Source organism: Telopea speciosissima, chromosome 8, assembly GCF_018873765.1.
Source record: "Telopea speciosissima isolate NSW1024214 ecotype Mountain lineage chromosome 8, Tspe_v1, whole genome shotgun sequence".
NCBI classification, from domain to species: domain Eukaryota; kingdom Viridiplantae; phylum Streptophyta; class Magnoliopsida; order Proteales; family Proteaceae; genus Telopea; species Telopea speciosissima.
The window spans coordinates 44,150,103-44,172,167 of NC_057923.1; the positions used below are offsets into that span (position 1 = coordinate 44,150,103).

A 22,065-nucleotide genomic window follows, 5' to 3' on the forward strand; every position below is an offset into this window, starting at 1 on the left:
AAGGTGGGCGTGACGACCTGGGCGGGCGTGATGCACCAAGGCAGGAGCGACGATGACAAGCAGATGTGGCGCGACAACGACAGGCGGGCACGGCGGCGCAAGCGTGGCCGTGGCCAAGAGTAGATGGAGCAGGCTAAAGCCAAGGCCCAAGCACGGGTAGTGGTCAGAGCATGAGCCTAGGGACAAGACCGTAGGCACACCTCCAGCAGAGAAGACACCACAAAGGCAAGCTCAAGGCAAGCCACGGGACACTAAGTCCCAAGGCTAATAGGCAAGGGAGGACATGAGAGAGGACATGTGACAAACACTTGGGGGGCAAACCAAGAGAGGGACAAAAAACAAGGTAGGGGAGAAGAGCCAAAAAAACAAAGAAGTGGAAGGAAAAAGACAAGAGAAGGAGAGGAAATGAGAGAAAATGGAAAGTGAATGAGAAAAAGAAGAATATATATCTCTACAAAAAAGAAAAAAGAAAAGAAAAAGGTAAAAAGATGTGAGAGGAGGGGTTTGAACCCACAACCTCTCCCTCACCCAACAATTTGCAGACTCACCCCCTGAGAGAGATTATTTGCCGCCAACCCCCTGGGAACATACAAGTGTATAGAGAACTCTCTTGAGCACATTGTTCCAAGAGAGTGGGGGGCAAATGATGAACCACAAATCATCCCAACCTATCAAAAGATGCCACGTGTCCCTGAACAACAGAAGATCCACCCAGACACCAACAACAGCAGATCCACCCGGACACCAGCTACATCTTGGGCGCCATCACCCGCACTTGGGCGCCATCCACCAGGGCGCCAGCTGCCCTGGGCACCATCCACCTTGGGCCAAGGACCACCTAGACATCTTTCCCTCTTAGGCCTCATCCATTGAGGTGTTGAGACCTCGACAAGGTGCAGGTACAAGCTGGACGACACCACCACCACGTCACCAACAAGATATACACCACTGTGAGGACTTTGGGCCATCACCTACCACTTATGTAACCCAAATGGACTCAAGCACCAGGGACCTTATCTACCATGTAGAAGGATCTATCCACCAAGAAGGACAATCCTACTGGGATACTAAGTCTCACAGGAAGACAACCAACCAGGAAGGAGCCCTGCTACTCAGGACTCCTCCACCCACGAAGAAGACTCCACATCAACTAGGGACTCTCCACTCCGCCACAGACCATTATAAAAGAAGAGGTATCTCACACCCTCAACCCATATGGAATAATCACTATTCATCTATTTGCTCAGGAGATCTGACTTTGGCATCGATGAGCCCTAGGCCAGAACCACACCAGTTCTCTCTGGTGACTTCTTAGTCCTCTTGTAGGTGATGACACTCGCAGGACCGCCCGACGATTTCCTGACGCAACAAGTATCATATCGGTTTCGCGGGTTGCTGATACCCGTTTCGATACCGAGCACTAAAACCATGGACACTATCCCGTTTGTTTGACGGGGACTTAAGTGAGGGGAAAAAGTGTGGTGGAAAAGTGTTGATGTGGCATTTCAAAATCTCATTCCAACCTTGTTTGTTTAATCTGGGGTGGTAAACGTACGAAAGTTCAGAAAATCAAATTAAATGCATTGTCTGTTGGTGTGGCACTTGAAAATCCCACCCCTATGTTATCCAAAGTCTCACAAAAAACAAAGCACTTTAATTACGATTCATGCTCCTATTTTTCAACCCACTACACTATGAGATCCAGTCCCACAACATTCCCACAATCCCACCCCATCCTCCTTGTCAAACAAACCGGGTCAAGAATGTTATTTCTTCTCTCTTTCTCTGATCATACGAACACTATGTTACATGATTAATCTTTTAGGATTGTGTGTAGTTTATCCGATTACACTTTCATCAAAAAAACAAGAAAAGAGAAAAGAACATAGCCTATGAATGTTATTTTCGCTGCTCCTTAATTTAAGCCCAATTATCAATGTAACACAATATATACTGACATTTACACCTTCTGCCATCGGTCTGAAATCTCAAGCAGAGCCTCTCTCTCTCTCTACTCTTGGATCTCTCCGTCTTCTCTGTAACTTCTCCGGTTACTTCTTTGGTCAACTCTTGCTGGGATCTCGGATTCGCATATTTTGACTTTCATTTCTGTTTCTTCCGCCGTCATTTTAGGGTTTTTTGAAATCTAGGTTTTGTTGGGTGCCAAAAGTTGCAGTCACAGGGCAAAATTTAGAGAGTGATACGATGTCTGCTTCGACCGTCGCGATCAATACGAATCCGGCGGTCAACGGTAACCCTTCGTTGGCTCTGGGTTCTAAGCCAAATGCGAGGAGGAGGACTGTCGTTGTTGCGGAGAAGAAATCGAGTCTCAAAATGGTCGGGGACGATGGAGTTTCCGACGCCGGTGGCGATGAGAAGTTGTCTGGTGGGAAAGATTTCAGTCATTCGATTAGGGGTGAGACGGTTCTTGAGAGACCCAAGGATTTGTTGCAGGAAAAGAAGAATATTATTAATTCCACCATTTCGCCTCGGCGTACGAGGAAAGTGGTTTCGAAGCCGGAGAAGCACTGGTGGGAGAAAGGTTTTAGTAGTTTGATTTGGAACCTGTTGTCTCTTCTTATTGTGTTAGTTCTTGCCCAATTGATGTGGAAAGCTTACAAGTCTGAGGACATTGCCATTGGTCGACTGGGTATGTCGGATTTCGAAGGGCGGATTGCAGAGGTTGAGAAGTTTGTGAAGACGACGACAAAATTGATGCAGGTTCAGGTTGAGGTTGTGGATCGAAAGTTGACGAATGTTGAAGATAAAGGAGCGTTTCTTGAGAATGAAATGAAGAAACTGGTGGATAGGACTGATGGAATTGACAGGTCTTTGGGTGAGTTGATTGCTGCTGGTATCATTACTAAGGAAGATTTTGAGCGGTTTTCAGATGGGTTGAAGAACAGTAGAAGCCCTGAAGAGAGTGATAAAGATTGGAGTTTGGATGACATTAGGGCCTTAGCTAGAGACATTGTCTCAAATGAGATTGAAAAGCATGCGGCTGATGGGCTTGGAAGGGTAGACTATGCATTGGCCTCTGGTGGGGCCAGGGTGGTTAAGCATTCAAACCCCTACTACCCTGGGAAAGGCCTAAGTTGGTTTTCTGCAACTACTGGCCAAATTGGGGTTCATAGTGATGCACAGAAGATGTTGCAGCCAAGTTTTGGTGAGCCTGGGCAGTGTTTTCCTCTATCTGGAAGCAGTGGATGGGTTGAGATTAGGCTGAGATCCACAATTGTGCCAGAGGCTATTACTCTTGAACATGTTGCCAAGGTGATGTTTCTCCCCCAACTATGTTCTGAGTCTTCATTTTGTTTTTCCTCCAATTGGTTATTGCGTTACATTCATTAAATTTTGTGCTATGTTAATTTTCTTCTACTTACGTTATACTAAATGATCATTTGATCAGGAATCTATATATGCTGCTTGTTCTGTATATATGTGAAAAATAGCAAAGTTCAAATTTTTCGAGATGCATACTTTAATAGATGTTTGAATTTCAAGTTTCATTATTCATTGTTTACGTAACATGGTAGGGAAACATGCTGATTGTAATCGTATAATTGTGGAAATCCTGTGCATTGAATGTTGATAGCATTAGCTAGGCATGTGTGACTATACTGTGCCTCCATGATGAGTACATTTAACTGATAGCTGAACCATGGTTTGCAATATCCAAACTTGATGGAATCAAATAATCTTGCTCTTATACTGGATTGTAGCCTCCCTCAAATTCTCAGAGCAACTCAGCAGAACCTGATAGGAGCCTGATTACAAACTGATAAGTAACCAGACCGAACCGTAACCAAAACTGAAACCAAAACTTTCTTAACAGTTGATTTCAAGTTGGCCTAGTAACAGACTGAAACCGGCCCGAACCGACCAACTGACACCCTTAGTCCAGGGCTCCAAAAGGCATGCACAAGGAATAAGAAAGCCTTTCCTAACTAAATATTAGGTCCACTGATTAGCTTCCTGTATAAAGAAAGACTTGACTTTTTAAGAGCAAAATCTCAAACTTACAACCACCCTCTGTATAGGGGCATAAAATGGATCCAGATGGGACCGAACTCGGGAAAAAAGGAGACCAAACCTGATAGGACTCCGATTACAAACTAATGTAGTCCTAGATTTGATTTACTCAAACTAGAAACCAAACCAGAATCTTTATTCAAAGGGTGATTCAATTTAAGGTTAGAAAACCAGGGAAAATGGTTAGGTTAAGGAACTGGAGTTAGGGTTGGTAATAGGTAATTAATTCACTGATCTCAGAAGTATCATAATCTGATTTTCAGCAAGCTAATGGGGTAGGTCGGTAGGGACAGAATCGGCAGCAAGTGTGGAAGATAACAGAGTGAAATTTAGGGTTAATGTTAGAAGAGTGAAAATAAGATTAAAGGGGATCGGCTGGGCAGACTATGCTCAGACTTGGATTGAGTTCCTCATTAGGGCTGATCAACACTTGATCAAAGTTTGGAGGTATTCTCACGGTTGAATATCGCTCGGTTTATTGAGGATCTGCTAGAAGGGAGGAAGAGGAGATCTAGGGTTTCTGATTCAGACTTACTTGTTGACGGAAAGACCTTGATATCAGAATTCTTGACAGTAGAATAGTAGTAGAGATGTAGAGAAGAACCAAACGATCCACCCGGGCTTCCCACCACAAGTTGTCAATCGGATCAAACACTGGTTCCTTCAGCCTTGATCAAACAAGACAAATCTTAAGCAGAGAAGACAAGTTGCAGAAACATAAGCTTTGTTGAGTTTAAAATTTTGTGTGAGGTAAGTAAAGGCCTCCACGATTCCAACTTTATTTAAAGGCCTAAGGCCTGGTTTCCTAATCATATTAGGAGGCTAAAAACCCACCTAGCTGACTCAAACTGACATAACACTCCCTTTCTTATGCGTGGAGCAAGGTTCTAAAACTCGGGTCTCAGAGGCATCTCGGCCCAGCCAAAAACCGAGACGAGTCGAGATCTCGGCAAGTTATTGCATTTTATTTTATTTTTTTACTCGAACCCCCAACTCGGTGGGTTTTACACATATTTTGGGTCTGAAACTTGGTATTCAGCCTATTTCAGGCCATTTAAACACAATGGCATGCCCAGATTTTCCAAAAAACAAGTCCAAATATGAGTTTCACTTTGAACCATAGGTTGGTAGGCAACGAGTTGTACTAAAACGACCTATTCTACACATAATTTAGTAATACATAGCAAATTAGCAATCAAAACATTCAATTTAGTACATATCAATCAAAACATTCAATTTAGTACATATCAATCAAAACATTCAAATAAAAAGTACATTACATCAATGTTCTCTGAATTTGTTACATAAAATGTGATCGAGTAATAAATTCTTCCCCATATTGATCCACAAAAAATTCCCATGTCATAGAATTGCTGAAGTGTTGCGCATAGTGTGACACAACCTCCATATAAGTGTTGTCATCAACATATACCAAACTCCCTATCCTAGGGTACATGGGAGGCTGTTGGTATGAGGTGTGAGATCCACTGCTACTGTCATATTGAGTTTGAGGCATGTATAGCTTGTTTGGGACTAGGAATATGAACCCAAAACATGACCCAGTGCTTTGATTGTCAAACTCAACTGCTGACTGCCCATACTGACCATAACCACTATATTCAGAACCGATGCTCTCCTGGCCATAGTCATAGCCATGATGATGCTGAGATGAATGCCATGACTGATGCTCACTAGTAGTATCTATACATATGCTTCCAAAACTTGCAAGCATGGTGTTCATACTGCTGTCATCATCCTGAGCATGTGAGTGTTTGTGACCCTTCTTTCTGTTGTATGTTTTAGTGTGGCTACCATGCCGATGGTCTTGATCTTGAGTGGCATGCGTAAACTGAGACTCACCTGTGAAACGCAAAGGGTCCTCCTGCGTTCCCACTTCATACTGGTACTGCTCGCGCATCCCCTCATGATGATCATCATAATAACCACCACCACCACCACCACCACCGTCATCGCCACCATCACCATCATCACCACTGTCATCATCACCACCATCATCATCATCAGTAGGACTTCCTACAATAGGCTTAAAAGGTCTCGGTGAGTTTGAATGTGCACGCCCCTCTAGCGACATATATTCTTCAACATCAGTACCGGTTACAGACGCAATGGTGGGGTCGGGCCTACCCCCAGGCTAATCCATATTGGGTGTACCACGATCCCTCACCCACCGGAATAGGGGATCCTCATCCTCATCAGAGTCCTGGAAAATGTTGGACAGTTCAATGGGTTCTTTATCATTGGCTTCAATTCCTCCACGTATATGCCTCATCCTTAATCTCATATTGTAGTGCACATACACAAGCTGCTCCAGTCATTCGCTATCCAACCTGTTCCGCCTCTTTGAATGTATCAATGAGCATGTACTCCAGTTGCGCTCACATCCGGAGGATGAACAAGTTTGTGAGAGTACTCTCACTGCTACCTTCCTCAGGTTGGGTGAACTTGTACCATAAAGCACGCACTAGTTGGCTGCATTACAAATATAGAATATCAAGAATATGTACATTCTAAAGGGATAAAATTATAATTCATAAATGTAATATTATACCACCTACCAGGGTCTGACTTTTGTCTACCCTCCACTGCAGCTTGTCGACCGGAACTTGCTGAGGCCTCTCGAAGTATTTGATCTATTTTCATTTTAAATTTCAAACATTGTTAGAGGCATTAGTATTTGCTATTTAGTAATTACATTCATAAACTAACTACCAAAGTACCAGAGTCCCATACTCTCACCTTATCATTGCAGGTAGCTTGTATCTTTGGATTGGACTCCAACTTCTCAATAACAGCTTGAACTGCCACTAACAAATCTGTGTCTAGCCCAAGATCATGGGAGTACTGATACTTTGGATTCAAATAGTATGTTGGTAAAGTAGACACCACAAATATAATTTGTTAGTGACTTAATGCCTTTGGGTTTTGAATATGTAAATGTAAAAAAGTTTTAACATTTAAAGTGTAAAGTATGTTGAACTCACCAGCTTTATGCAATGGATGACTCAAGTGCTTCTCCCACCGCTCATCAATGATGTTAATGTAGGACTTTGCACTTCGAGTTATAGCAGCTCTAACCATTTCCTCCATATTTTGAATGGCAGCATAAATGTGGACCAAGGTAGGCTTCTTCTCTGTATCAACCATCTTCAGTACTGCCACCACTGGCTCTAATATGGAGGCAACCACTTTATGCAAGTCCTTCCAGAATCCATCACTTGCAATGGTCTATTGTGTTGCTTTCCCTTCTTCTGACCTAGAACCTTGCCAACCAAACCATTGTTCACTTGCAAACATAGACCTCAGACCTATCACCTTTGTTTGAAAGCTCTTCAATGCAATGTAATTGGTGGTAAATCGAGTGACACCAGGCCTCACTAAATCTCCATTGCAGTTTTCCCTCAACAAGGCTAAAGCATGACCATAGTTATACACAAAATTTGTCACTTGCCTTGCTCTATTTACCACACTCGCTACCAAAGTCTTTTTCTCCATGTCCTTCAGCATTAAATCAATAAAATGGGCTGCACATGGAATCCAAAAGAGTCGGATCCTCTTACTCTTCTTATTCATCAACTTCTCTCCAGCCTTTTTAAAGTTGAAACTGTTATCCGTCACAATTTGGATAACGTTCTTTACTCCTACCTCCTCCACCACTTGCTTAAACTCCTTATACAAGTATAATGCATCCTTTACATGCTTTGATGCATCAACAGACTTCAAGAATACAGTCTTCCCATTGCAACTCACTATGAAATTTATGATGGACAGTCTAGTAGGTCCAGTCCAACCATCAGCCATAAGAGTAATCCGATATGTCTCCCACATTGGCTTCAAACCATCAATGTAATCTTTCAGCTCCTGTACCTCCTGAGGCAAATATACATTGTATAATTCATGTGGTGAAGGCCCCTTCCATCCTGGGCCAGCCCTCCCTGCAGCGTCAAGGAATGCATTATAGTATGTTCTTTGTGCTACATTAGTTGGAATGCCATGGTAAAGCATGAACTTGCTGAAGGTTTTTTGTGCTTTCTCTTGTTTACCACCAAACATTTGCGGGATGGTTGGCTGGTAGGCATCTTGTTGCCTAAAAATTGTTGGATCCTGCTAAAAAATGGGATCTGGAGAATGTGCTCGTGGTCGGGTTGGGGGTCGTAGTATATTTCTTGTCCCAGTGCTTTTCCTCCTCTCATCTTCTTGCGCTAGTGCAGCTGAGCCAGATTCACCAACTCTTCTTGCTTGCTCATATGCTCTTATATTCTCAAAATGAAAACTTTGTCTACTCTCTGCCAAAGTCTGTTGTTAAATTTTCCATTCAGCCCTTGATTGAAACTCACCAGGTGGAGGCCTAAAGTTAGTATCATCTCCTCCACGGACTTCTACACCAGGCCTCTTTAGTACTGCCTCATTAAGCTGTTGTTGCATTCTTTCCCTCTCAGTTTTCTTTATTCTTCCTCATTTCAAGTGTTGTATCATTGCCATTTTCACTTGGGTAGGAACATTTGGGCATGAGGCAACATCCTTGCCTGTACCAGACAAATGTTACTTTAACCTGGTGGCTCCTCCAGAGAGCAACTTTCCACAATAATTACATTTGGACTTCTTTTTGTCTTCGGACATCGGGACTCCATGTTGCCATGCTATATTAGATATTGTGTACAAAATGTCTTATATTTTACACTGTTACATAAAAAAGTATGTATTAATAACCATGGTTCACTTAAAGTAAGGTATTCAAGACTTAAAGTATGCTATTCATAACTGTTAAACATAATGCGAAGCTACTAGACCTATAAAATAACTATCTCTTATTTATCCCCTAACCTTAGTATTTATTTCTTAATTAAAAATAATATTTAGAATTTTTATTAAAAATATTTATTCCTTAAAGTATAAGAAAAATATAATGTAATGATGTATTTGACACCATTTGAAGTTGAACATTATGTACATATGTTGTACATAATTTTCCATAAACAACAAATATTTTTCCTTAATATTATATATATATTTTTAATTTTAATAAAATTTTTATTAAAGCTGAAAAATAAAATAAATTTTTGAATGGGTGAAAATAAAAAACTGATCCATGAGGCTATAGAGCATCCCAAGTTGTTCAACATATATGAAAATCATTTTCAAACAATTACTATTCATCTTATTTTTTTCATTTTTTTTTTTAGAAATTATAATAAAAAATTTAATAACTGAAAAATAATTCCGACTCCATCAAGTGATAGATCGGCCAAAGATGTTTAACATATCTCAAAACCACATGAATCTATCAAGGATTGTACAAATTTTGTTGAAAAAAATAGATTTGGGGAAAACTAGAAAATACCTTTTTAAAATCTTCAAATAGGTGATGATTCTTGGACTGTTGGAGTTGAATATTCAATTTAGTACTTGAATCTCACTTGAAACCATGCAATCCACCCAAGATTTGAAGCAAAGAGGAAGAAAATGGAGGTAGATGGTTGTTTTTCCTTTTTTTAGAGGTTTAGGATAGAACTCGTCGAGATTTGCGAGTTCTGTCCATGTAGCTTCTTTTATAAAATGGGGTAGATGGGTTAAATGGGGTGAAAAAATGGGTCAAAACCCATATCCAGACCTGATATTGAGATCTCGCCAAGATCGAGATCTCGGCGAGAAATTGTAAATTTATAATGTAAAAAATCAGGAAAATATCTTCAAAATAGGGGTCAGCTGCATGGGTCGAGACTATACCGAGATCTCAAGATCTCGCCGAGAAAATGTAAAAAAATAATGTGTATTCCATATCGACTCGGTTTTTTGAAATACCGAGAAACTCGGCGAGATCTCGCGAGTTCTCGAACCATGGCGTGGAGAGGGGTGGCCCCAGAATTACGCAAGTATAAAGTAAATAAAAAAAAAGTAACTTACGTAATTTAAATTGAACCACTGGTTGGACCAGTTTGGACCCAGTTCAATTTAAAAACAAAATACATCAAAATAAAACTAAGTATGGAACTAAAACAGTAAACTAAATAGCTAAACAGCGGTTACTTGGAATTCTTCTTCTTCTTATGGAAGTAGGTCTTCAGATTTGCATCAGCTCTCTGCAGCTTGATAACATTCGTCTCCGACGAATGGGTAAAGGACATGTATCGTTCATATAAATTGGTGTTGAGCCTCTTGAAGTCGTCAACGTGAATCCAAGTGTTGTCATGGCATGGGTGACCTTTCCATTTGACAAAGAAAGCATGGTAACCACTGCCATGTCGAATGGTCTAGTGCATGTCATCCAAAACCTCTTTGATAATGTCATCAATGGTTGATTTGAATTGGGGCAGCCTCAGTAATTGTTCCGAATCACCATCATCTGAGTGATGTCCCACATAGAGATTTAAATCAGTCACGTTGAAGACATTACTTATGCTCATATCAGTAAGTAACTCGAGCACATAAGCGTTAGGTCTAATACATTTCAGCACCTCGTACGGACCCATCTTCTTGGGATGAAGTTTGGTATTGACACCTGATTGGTGTCTCTTAGGGTTGATACGAACCATAACTATGTCTCCAGGTTAAATTCCACATAACATCGATGACAATCAGATGTTGCTTTGTAAACATCATTGCTAAGAGCAATGCGTCGTTGAATGTCAGCATGCACCGCTGTGATGTGGTGCAAGAACTCATCAGCTTCAAGCCTAACCCGAGCTTGAGGGGCAAACAAACAAGGTCAATAGGACACCTTGGCTGAACTCCAAGTAAGATATCGAAAGGAGTATGTCCTGTTTTCCTGTTCACGGACTTATAGGCGAACTCAGCAATGTCAAGAATAGAAGGCCATGTCTTGTTATAATCCTTGACTAAACACCTCAACAGATTTCCCAAACTCTTGTTTACTACTTTCGTCCATGGTTCGAGAACTCGCGAGATCTCGTCGAGTTTCTTGGTATTTCAAAAAACCAAGTCGATATGGCATACGTATTATTTTTTTACATTTTCTCGGCGAGATCTTGATATCGTCTCGACCCATGCAGCTGACCCCTATTTTGAAGATATTTTCCTGATTTTTTACATTATAAATTTACAATTTCTGGCTGAGATCTCGGTATCGGGTCTGGATATGGGTTTTGACCCATTTTTTCACCCCATTTAACCCATCTACCCCATTTTATAAAAGAAGCTACATGGACAGAACTCGCAAATCTCGGCGAGTTCTGTCCTAAGCCTCTAAAAAAAGGGAAAACAACCATCTACCTCCATTTTCTTCCTATTTGCTTCAAATCTTGGGTGGATTGCATGGTTTCAATTGAGATTCAAGTACTAAATTGAAGATTCAACTCCAACAGTCCAAGAATCATCACCTATTTGAAGATTTTTCAAAGGTATTTTCTAATTTTCCCCAAATCTATTTTTTTCAACAAAATTTGTGCAATCCTTGATAGATTCATGTGGTTTTGAGATATGTTAAACATCTTTGGCCGATCTATCACTTGATGGAGTCGGAATTATTTTTCAGTTACTAAATTTTTTTATTATAATTTCTAGAAAAATAAATGATTTATTTGAAAGAAAAAAAATTGAAAAAAATAAGATGAATAGTGATTGTTTGAAAATGATTTTCATATATGTTAAACAACTTGGGATGCTCTACAGCCTCATGGGTCAGTTTTTTATTTTCACCGATTAAAAAATATATTTTATTTTTCAGATTTAATAAAAATATTATTAAAATTAAAAATATATATATAATATTAAGGAAAAATACTTGTTGTTTATGAAAAATTATGTACAACATATGTACATAATGTTCAACTTCAAATGGTGTCAAATACATCATTAAATTATATTTTTCTTATACTTTAAGGTATAAATATTTTTAATAAAAATTTTAAATATTATTTTTAATTAAGAAATAAATACTAGGGTTAGGGGATAAATAAGAGATAGTTATTTCATATTTCTAATAGCTTGACATTATGTTTAACAGTTATGAATAACATACTTTAAGTCTTGAATACCTTACTTTAAGTGAACCATGGTTATATTAATACATGTTTTTTTATGTAACAGTGTAAAATATAAGACATTTTGTACACAATGTCTGATATAGCATGGTAAGATGGAGTTTCGATGTCCGAAGACAAAAAGAAGTCCAAATGCAATTATTGTGGAAAGTTGCTACCTGGTGGAGTCACCAGGTTAAAGCAACATTTGTCTGGTACAGGCAAGGATGTTGCCTCATGCCCAAATATTCCTACCCAAGTGAAAGTGGCAATGACACAACACTTGAAAGGAGGAAGAATAAAGAAAGCTGAGAGGGAAAGAATGCAACAACAGTTTGATGAGGCAGTACTAGAGGCTTGGTGTAGAGGTCCGTGTAGGAGATGATACTGACTTTAGGCCTCCACCTGATGAGTTTCAATCAGAGGCTGAATGGAGAATTTACCAGCAGGCTTTGGTAGAGAGTAGACAAAGTTTTCATTTTGAGAATATAAGAGCATATGAGCAAGCAAAAGGAGCTGGTGGATCTGGCTCAGCTGCACTAGTGCAAGAAGATGAGCGGAGGAAAAGCACTGGGACAAGAAATATACCACGACCCCTAACCCGACCACGAGCACAATCTCTAGAACCCATTTTTAAGCAGGATCCAACAATTTTTAGGCAATAAGATGCCTACCAGCCAACCATCCCGCAAATGTTTGGTGGTAAACAAGAGGAAGCACGAAAAGCCTTCAGCAAGTTCATGCTTTACCATGGCATTCCAACTAATGTAGCACAAGGGACATACTATAATGCATTCCTTGACGCTGCAGGGAGGGCTGGCCCAGGATGGAAGGGGCCTTCACCACATGAATTATACAATGTATATTTACCTCAGGAGGTACAGGAGCTGAAAGATTACATTGATAGTTTGAAGCTAATGTGGGAGACATATGGGATTACTCTTATGGCTTATGGTTGGACTGGACCTATTAGACTGTCCATCATAAATTTCATGGTGAGTTGCAATGGGAAGACTGTATTCTTGAAGTCTGTTGATGCATCAAAGGATGCATCATACTTTAGCTTTGTTGAGGGAAAAATGCAATGGAGATTTAGTGAGGCCTGGTGTTACTCGATTTGCCACTAATTACATTGCATTGAAGAGTTTTCTGACGAAGGTGATTGGTCTGAGGTCTATGTTTGCAAGTGAACAATGGTTTAATTGGCAAGGTTCTAGGTCAGAAGAAGGGAAGACAACACAACAAACCATTGCAAGTGATGGATTCTGGAAGGACTTGCATAAAGTGGTTGCCATATTAGAGCCAGTGGTGGCAGTACTGAGGATGGTTGAGACAGAGAAGAAGCCTACCTTGGCCCACATTTATGCTGTCATTCAAAAAATGAAGGAAATGGTTAGAGCTGTTATACCTAGAAGTGCAAAGTCCTACATTAACATCATTGATGAGCGGTGGGAGAAGCACTTGAGTCATCCATTACATAAAGCTGGTGAGTTCAACATACTTTACATTTTAAATGTTAAAACTTTTTTACATTTACATATTCAAAATCCAAAGGCATTAAGTTACTAACAAATTATATTTGTGATGCCTACTTTACCAGTATACTATTTGAATCCAAAGTATCAGTACTCCCATGATCTTGGGCTAAACATATATTTGTTAGTGGCAGTTCAAGCTGTTATTGAGAAGTTGAAGCCCAATCCAAAGATACAAGCTATCTGTAATGATGAGGTGAGAGTATGGGACTTTGGTAGTTAGTTTATGAATGTAATTACTAAATAGCAAATACTAATGCCTTTAATAATGTTTGAAATTTAAAATGAAAATAGATCAACAAATTTCAGAGAGGCCTCAGTAAGTTTCGGTCGACAAGCTGCAGTGGAGGCTAGACAAAAGTCAGACCCTGGTAGGTAGTATGATATTACATTTATGAATTATAATTTTATCCCTTTAGAATGTACATATTCTTAATATTCTATATTTGTAATGCAACCGACTGGTGGGTGCTTAATGGTACAAGTTCACCCAACCCTGAGGAAGGTAGCATTGAGGGTGCTCTCACAAACTTGTTCATCCTCCGGATATGAGTGCAACTGGAGTACATTCTCATTGATACATTCAAAGAGGCGAAATAGGTTGGGTAGCGAACGACTGGAGCAGCTTGTGTATGTGCACTACAATATGAGATTAAGGATGAGGCACATACGTGAAGGAATTGAAGCCAATGATAAAGAACCCATTGAATTGTCCAACATTTTCCAAGAGGACTCTGATGAGGATGAGGATCCCCTATTCCAGTGGATGAGGGATCGTGGTACACCCGATATGGATCAGCCTGGGGGTGGGCCCGACCCCACCATTGCGTCTGTAACCGGTACTGATGTTGAAGAATATATGTCGCAAGAGGGGCGTGCACATTCAAACTCACCGAGATCTTTTGAGCCTACTGTAGGAAGTCCTGCTGATGATGATGATGGTAGTGATGATGACAGTGGTGATGATGGTGATGGTGGTGCTGGTGCTGGTGGCATGCAGAGTGGTGGTTATTATGATGATCGTTATGAGGGGATGCGCGAGCAGTACCAGTATGAAGTGGGAATGTAGGAGGTACCTTTGCGTTTCACAGGTGAGTCTCAGTTTACGCATGCCACTCAAGATTAAGACCATGGGCATGGTGGCCACACTAAAACATACAACAGAAAGAAGGGTCGCAAACACTCACATGCTCAGGATGATGACAGTAGTATGAACACCATGTTTGCAATTTTTGGAAGCATGAGTATAGATACTACTAGTGAGCATCAGTCATGGCATTCATCTCAGCATCATCATGGCTATGACTATGGCCAGGAGAGCACCGGTTCTGAATATAGTGGCTATGGTCAGTATGGGTAGTCAGCAGTTGAGTTTGACAATCAAAGCACTAGGTCAGGTTTTGGGTACATATTCCCAGTCCCAAACCAGCCTTACATGCCTCAAACTCAATATGACAGTAGCAGTGGATCTCACACCTCATACCAACAACCTCCCATGTACCCTAGGATAGGGAGTTTGGTATATGTTGATGACAACACTTATATGGAGGCTGTGTCACACTATGCGCAACACTTCAGCAATTTTATGACATGGGAATTCTTTGTGGATCAATATGGGGAAGAATTTATTACTCGATCACATTTTATGTAACAAATTCAGAGAAGATTGATGTAATGTATTTTTTATTTGAATATTTTGATTGATATGTACTAAATTGAATGTTTTGATTGCTAATTTGCTATGTATTACTAAATTATGTGTAGAGTAGGTTGTTTTAGTACGAGTCGTCGCCTACCAACCTATGGTCCAAAGTGAAACTCATATTTGGACTTGTTTTTTGGGAAATCTGGGCATGTCATTGTGTTTAAATGGCCTGAAATAGGCTGAATACCAAGTTTCAGACCCAAAATATGTGTAAAACCCATCGAGTTGGGGGTCCGAGTAAAAAAAATAAAATGCAATAACTCGCCAAGATCTCGACTCGTCTTGGTTTTTGGCTTTAGAACCTTGCCCAGAATTACATAAGTAAAAAGTAGCTGAAGTCATTTAAATTGAACTCCACTGATTGGACCAGTTTGGACCCGGTTCACTTTAAAAACAAAATACATCAAAATAAAACTAAGTATGGAACTAAAACAGTAAACTAAAGAACTAAACAGCAACTACTTGGACTTCTTCTTCTTCTTACGGACGTAGGTCTTCATATCTCCATCACAAACTGATAAGAAACCAGATCGAACCGAAACGTAAACTTTCTTAACGGTTGGTTTCGAGTTGGCCTAGTAACAGACCAAAACCCGCCCCAACCGCAAATAAGAAAGCCTTTCCTAACTAAATTATAGGTCCACTGATTAGCTTCATGTATAAAGTAAGACTGGACTTTTTAAGAGGAAAAGCTCGAACTTACAACCACCCTCTGTACAGGGGCATAAAATGGACCCAGATGAGTCAGAGGTTCATTTCAACCTGTGTAGCCGTATGCTAGTATTGAAATCTCAACATGCTTGATAAGGACCTGATGCAGGAAAGTGGTGATTGAATCCAATTAACTTGCCAGAGAACCCACCAAAAGAAGTCCACCCAAGCAAAATAAATAATAAGCACATAGGCCCCAAGTAAGTGCCTTGAGCACCTTGGTTGCCTTGGCGGGCGCCTTGGACGCGCGGTGGTCACCTTGTTGGTGTCGCCTTGCATCTGAACCCCCTCCAACACCTTGGGTCGCCTAGATGCCATGACAACTATGGTTTTGTTTCCTGACTGGATCATGCTTAAAATTTTTTGAAAATTCAAATGGAGTCCAAATCAAGTGAGATTTGTGGGGGCTGGAAATTACATTGCCAATTGGTTAGATTAATGTTTTTATGGGAGGAGACTCACTGTTGGTGAGAGGTTGCTACAATACCAGACAAGGGCCATTGCCTCCATATTTTTTTTTTCCAGGAAAGCTAGAACTTTAGGCTCTCAAGGAACCTACTCTTTCTCTTGGAGAATGAGATCTGTTAATTCTATTGCAGATGTGTGTTCTAGGGGAGAGGTGTAAGTATATAGTTGCTGTTTTTGGGCCTCTGGTCACGTTTGGAGACAATTCTAATTCTCACTTCCGCAAATTCTAGCTAATTTTCAGAAGTGTAATTCTGGTTCCAATTTTGAGAATTGGAGAATTGCATTTGGATGCAATAGCTTGTGGTTGCAAGTGAGGGGGAGTGAGTGAGGAAGAGATGGAGAGACGAGAGAGCAATCGGTGGGGTGATATTCCATGCATTTTGGGGGTTATGTTTATGTTCTCTTGTGGAAAGACCGAAATTCCCCCACTAAAGAGCCATTTATCATGTGCTATTTAAAGTTTAGTACAGAATTGGTGGAATTCCACTTCTGCAGGATCGAGATTTCCTTTCTTTAGAGAGAACCCAGATTTGAGAACTTAACTTTTGGCCATATTCTCAGTTGTGGCCTAATTCTGAGAATTGGCCTCTAGAATTGGAGCCAAACATGAACATTTCCAATCCTAATTCATGCCCAGAATTGAGAATTAAAATTTTATCCAAACATGGCCCATAAATGGTGTTGTCAAATTAAAAATTAGAATTAATATCTTGTACTTAAGCTATTCGTTTTGCAATAAATGTCACTGTTATCTATCAAAAGAAAAAGTAAGTATTGTAGGAGTGAATTCCAACTTCAATGACCTATTGAAAACAGCAGAAGTCAACAGCAAACTTAGTAGTCAGAAAATTCAACAGAAAAACTCTGCTAAGCATACTGTACATAGAACCACTAACGGTAAAAAATCACATTAAACCTTGACCAGTCAAAATAATTTTTGAAGTTTTAGATCCATATTAGACAGGGACCAGTTCCCAAAATTTGGACCATTTTACGACCCAGGTTGAAAATTTCAGTTTGTGGAATAGTGAATGGTCTTATTTGGAAATCAATTCTACATCCAAAAACTGTTATATAAAAAATCATAAGTCGAAATCCCATTATACCCGATTTGTGGAAATAATTGGCAAGAGATTAACGAAGGACCTGAAACCAAAATAACGACAACATCAGTGGTAGCAGTAGAACAGCAAACACCAGCTGAGCCCAAGGTCTTATAGGCTTATCCAAAGAGAGAAGGGGTGGGAGAGAGCATTTTAGATATAGGGCCTTAATGCCTAACCCAATTGTAAAGTGGCTGGCCTTTTAGTTCTCTTTGGTGCCCTCACCTCGCTATATTGTGAGGTTTCTTGTACATGGGTTATATGTTGTGTACATATTTATTGCAACTTTCAGCTGAACGAATTTCTTTCATCAATGGCTAATAAAACTCTGTTAATGCTATAACCACCCCTCTCCAACCCACCCCCCCCCCCCCCCCCAAAAAAAAAAAAAATCAAAACCACTGTCATGCTTACATGGAGGCAGATATGGAGCCACCTTGGATGATGTGCATGTGCATGTTAGGGTTCAATCTCTCTTAGGAGTTGGGATGATCTAAAAAAAATCTTGTTACATATCGGAGATCAAAATAAATTGAAGGTGAAGTTTGAGCTTTTCGCCTGTGTTTGTTTTGAAAGGGACTCTTTGTGTGTTAGCATTGATGGATATATTGTTTGCAGTTGATTTCATATTTACACTTAAAAGAGGCCCAAAGGAGGAAGAATTTGCCCGAGCTTGGTTATCATGCTCTGATGCCACTTTGTTTTGCTTGTGATCTGCAGATTGTTGCCTATGACAGGTCAAGTGCTCCAAAGGATTGTCGGGTTTCCGCATGGCTACAAAAGCATGACAGTGATCCTTCTGTAGAGCCTGAGATGTTCCTGCTGACAGAGTTCACTTACGATTTTGAGAAGAGCAATGCACAGACTATTGATGTTGATTCGATGAGTTTTTCAGGACAACCCATCAACATGATCAGGTTCGACTTCACATCCAACCATGGAAGCCCATCCCACACATGCATCTATCGCTTGAGGGTACATGGTTATGAACCTGAATCTGTTGCACTCTTGGCATCAACTCAATCTTGAGCATGGATTGAGGAATCGGTATCGGTATCGGTATCGGATCAAGGGTAAAATCGTCAAAAAAAACTCAAATTTTAATGAAAAGTAGGGGTATAACTGTCTGATCCAGGCTGATACCGACTGATCCGGAGGCCGAAACCAATAGCTCAATCCTTGATCCTGAGAGAGTACACCCAAACCCATCAACCACCCCCCCCCCCCCTTTCCCCATTTTGTAATCTTAAGAAAAGATTCTTTTTTGGGTAGTTAGTTCTGAGTTATCTTGCTTTTCCTGCTCTGTGCAACATGGAATTCCATTTCTTCTACACATAGAGAACCCTCCTGTATTGACAATGTAAATCTCTGTCTGTACGTTAATCAGTTATCCTTGTCTCAGGAGAATTATACCTCCGAAGTCAAACAATTTTACATCTTCTAATTGAAGCAGCTCGAAATGTTCTTTTTCTGTCTTTTCAAATCCAGATGAAGTCAGGGTCAAATTCGTGCGCTGGCCATTAGTTTGGAATCCTGTATGTGGTATTATAATAGTCCAATGGTTTGAATCTATCTATTTCATGACAAACATGACTATTATTAAATGTTCCTATGGTGGGTCTCATCCATGGAGGCTCTTTAGAATAATCGAATGAGATAATTGAATTGTTGGGAGTCATAGAGGTGTACAAATAAATTTTCCAAGCATACAAAATAATCAAATATATCTTCTAATGTAAAATAATCACACGCTACCCTTATTTTTTCTTTGGAATTACATTATAATTTTTGTATAATTCAGTAAGTTACTATTAAATATTTTAACTTATCTTAAATAAGTAATGGAAAAGAGAACCTATTCAACATGTCTAAATTACTTATGGGAGAAAGAACGTCACCCGGTCCCACCAGAAACACCGTCCCTGTCCCCTGACATAGATGCTCGTGAATTGATCGCCGCACCCTCCCCAGAACCCCAAAAATGACTAGGGGTGAGGCAGTCATTTCATGCCCCCTGTCTCAAGGCGGCGGGTGACATGTCTGGTGTGATCGGGTCGCGTTCTTTCTCCAATAAGTAATGTAGACATATTAAACAGGTTCTAGCAGTTTTGGTTTTAGCTGGTTCTTTATAGGGCTTTGGGTTATGGATCCATTGGAACCGTCCCGTGTCATTTAATAATCAATCTTAAAACCAGTTTCCAGAACCATCGCATTTAGTAATAGGACAAGTTGGTTCCGGGTTTGAAGGAAACGATTTTAGAACAATTTCAGACCCAAATTGACACCCTTACAAGTAGGAGAGTAAGAGTGTTCCAACTTCCAACTATGATATTCACCTAATAAGTCTGTCATCCACAAAAAAATGCAGCTCTCCCTCTTTCCTTCCTTCCTTCCTTTGGAGCCGAAGCCGTGTGGGACTTATAAATGAAGTACAAGTACAAACCATGTATGCTACTACCACTAGTGTAATATGTCAGAATTAAGCCTAATTATTAATGAAATTTAATCCCCACGTAACTTTCCACACCAAATATACCCACTTATGTTGAAATCGAATGCAAATTGACCCTTATAAAAAAATAATACATGGAGAGAGAGAGAGAGAGAGAGAGAGAGGCCAAGAAGCCATTACAATATAGTCTTAGCCACCATTTATGATCTCCGTCAGAATCTTAAACTAGTTGAGAGTGGAGAAGAAGCAAAGAAAGTAGAAATGCGTTAATAGTTTTCTTACCCTAAAAAATGAAGATAAATTTTGTCCCAACACCAAAATTAAATTAAAAAGTATTTTCAAACATCATCATCATCATCATCATCCACTCCTTAGTCTTTCACTCTTTCCACACCACACGGATTAATTCAAGCTTTTCATTTCAAACTTTTGGGCAGGAGGGCGGCACCGTCCCTTGAAGCTGACACACATCGTTTCTCTTTCTCTTTTTTCATTCGGGTCCATCTAGCGTCATTATGCCTTAGTGTAGCATAACACTTCACTCATTACTATTTGAATGATGGATGGATTCAGATCCTCTACTGCCGAGCTGTTTGATCGTACTGTCAAGACACAGCAAGGCAATAAATGATCGCCTTACCCTCATTCAAGCAAGGTGTTCGGGCAATGGGAAAGCTGTCATTCCTCGCCTTGCTGTGTCTTGGCAATAGAGTCCTGCCGGACAACTCGACAGTAGAGGATCCAAATTGATGATGGAGGACTTCATATATATTTTTGTGGCTAAATTTTAATACAAAGTGTGCAATGCAATTTGTTTAAATTCTTATTCAAAATTTTAGTAAAATTATCGAAATATCATCAAATTAATGAAAATAAATATGGCCAAATGTTTTCTATGCCGGAGGCATAGGCTGTGACTAGACACATGGAGGTGGGCGAATTGACAACCCTGCCCCCCTGAATGGCAGGCCCATGTGTCTAAACGTAGATTGCATTGTGGTACAGAGAACATCAACCCAATAAATGTATAATACAAATCAGAATAACTAATTAAAAAAATCAAACAATTTCTAGGGTTCAGGTAGATTTTGGGTCGGTTCTTGACTAAATCAAAATCAATTAAGACCGGTATCATTGCCAATTCCACTTCCTCGATCCTTGGGTGTCAAAGGGGTTGAATCTTTGGTCCAAGAAAACATTTTCTTCTTACAAATTTAAGAAAAAAATTTCCTTCTCCATGGGAGAAAGGAACACGTATGGATGTATGCTCATTATTATTCCCAGGATGAATGTCTGAATTGTCCTATTATTTTTTTGGGCAAGAGATCTCTACTTGGTCACATAGTTTCTACACAAGTGTCTAGGCCAAAGGGTCAGCATGCCTGCGAGTAGAGGTATCATCTCATGGTGCCATGTGAGAGGGCATAGGAAACACCACTAACTATAGCTCTTTTTCCCTACTTTTTTATACCCATCATTTTAAATAAAGTGGAATAATTATCAATGAATCCCTTCACGTGTAACTAGAAAGAACTAACATGTGGAAAGATGAAGGATCTGTATAGGTAGAATGAACGTACAAGGATGTTTAATTAATATAATTTTAACCTTTGGTTTTGGTTTTCAATTCTAAAATCTTTTCTAGGTTCGGTTCTGTTTCGATTTTTTTTTTTTTGGTACATGCCTAAAATCTTTAAATCAAATTTAATTATCTATTTTCAAATCGAATAAGGAATCGTATAAAATTATAATTTTTTAATCAAATGTGGATGATAAATTCTTTTTCATTTTAGTGTTTGGAAAAAGTTTGGTCGACTATGATCCTCAAAAATAAGGGTTTTTTATTGATGAAGATGTAAAAACAGTTGGCTCAAACATTTAAAATAAGACTTAAAGTGAATATGAAACCAAATTAAACCTACTAAGATGCTGAATTCAAAACAGAATAAAAGCCGAAATTGAATCAAACTGAGTCGATTCGATTTTTGTTTTGAAAATGTATTCCTCTTTTTTGTTCGGTTCAGTTTTGGTTTCTACATTTTGATTCTTAAATCGAACCGAA

At 39.7% G+C, this 22,065-nt stretch overlaps 1 protein-coding gene across 1 annotated transcript; it reads left to right on the top strand.

Annotated features, from left to right (window-relative positions):
• Positions 1–2,091: 2,091 nt before the first annotated feature.
• Positions 2,092–18,762, top strand: LOC122638298 (SUN domain-containing protein 1-like). The gene is made up of 3 exons (XM_043831192.1): positions 2,092–3,273; positions 18,272–18,578; positions 18,741–18,762. Coding segments are annotated over exons 1-3 (1,377 nt in total). The 5' UTR covers positions 2,092–2,205; the 3' UTR covers positions 18,743–18,762.
• Positions 18,763–22,065: the final 3,303 nt, after the last annotated feature.

What these genes read in the sequence shown, in the direction of transcription:
- LOC122638298 (XM_043831192.1), top strand. Translation starts at nt 2,206, where the DNA reads ATGTCTGCTTCGACCGTCGCGATCAATACGAATCCGGCGGTCAACGGT. An exon ending in CTCTTGAACATGTTGCCAAG is followed by an intron (nt 3,274 to 18,271) that starts GTGATGTTTCTC and finishes TGTGATCTGCAG; the next exon opens with ATTGTTGCCTATGACAGGTC.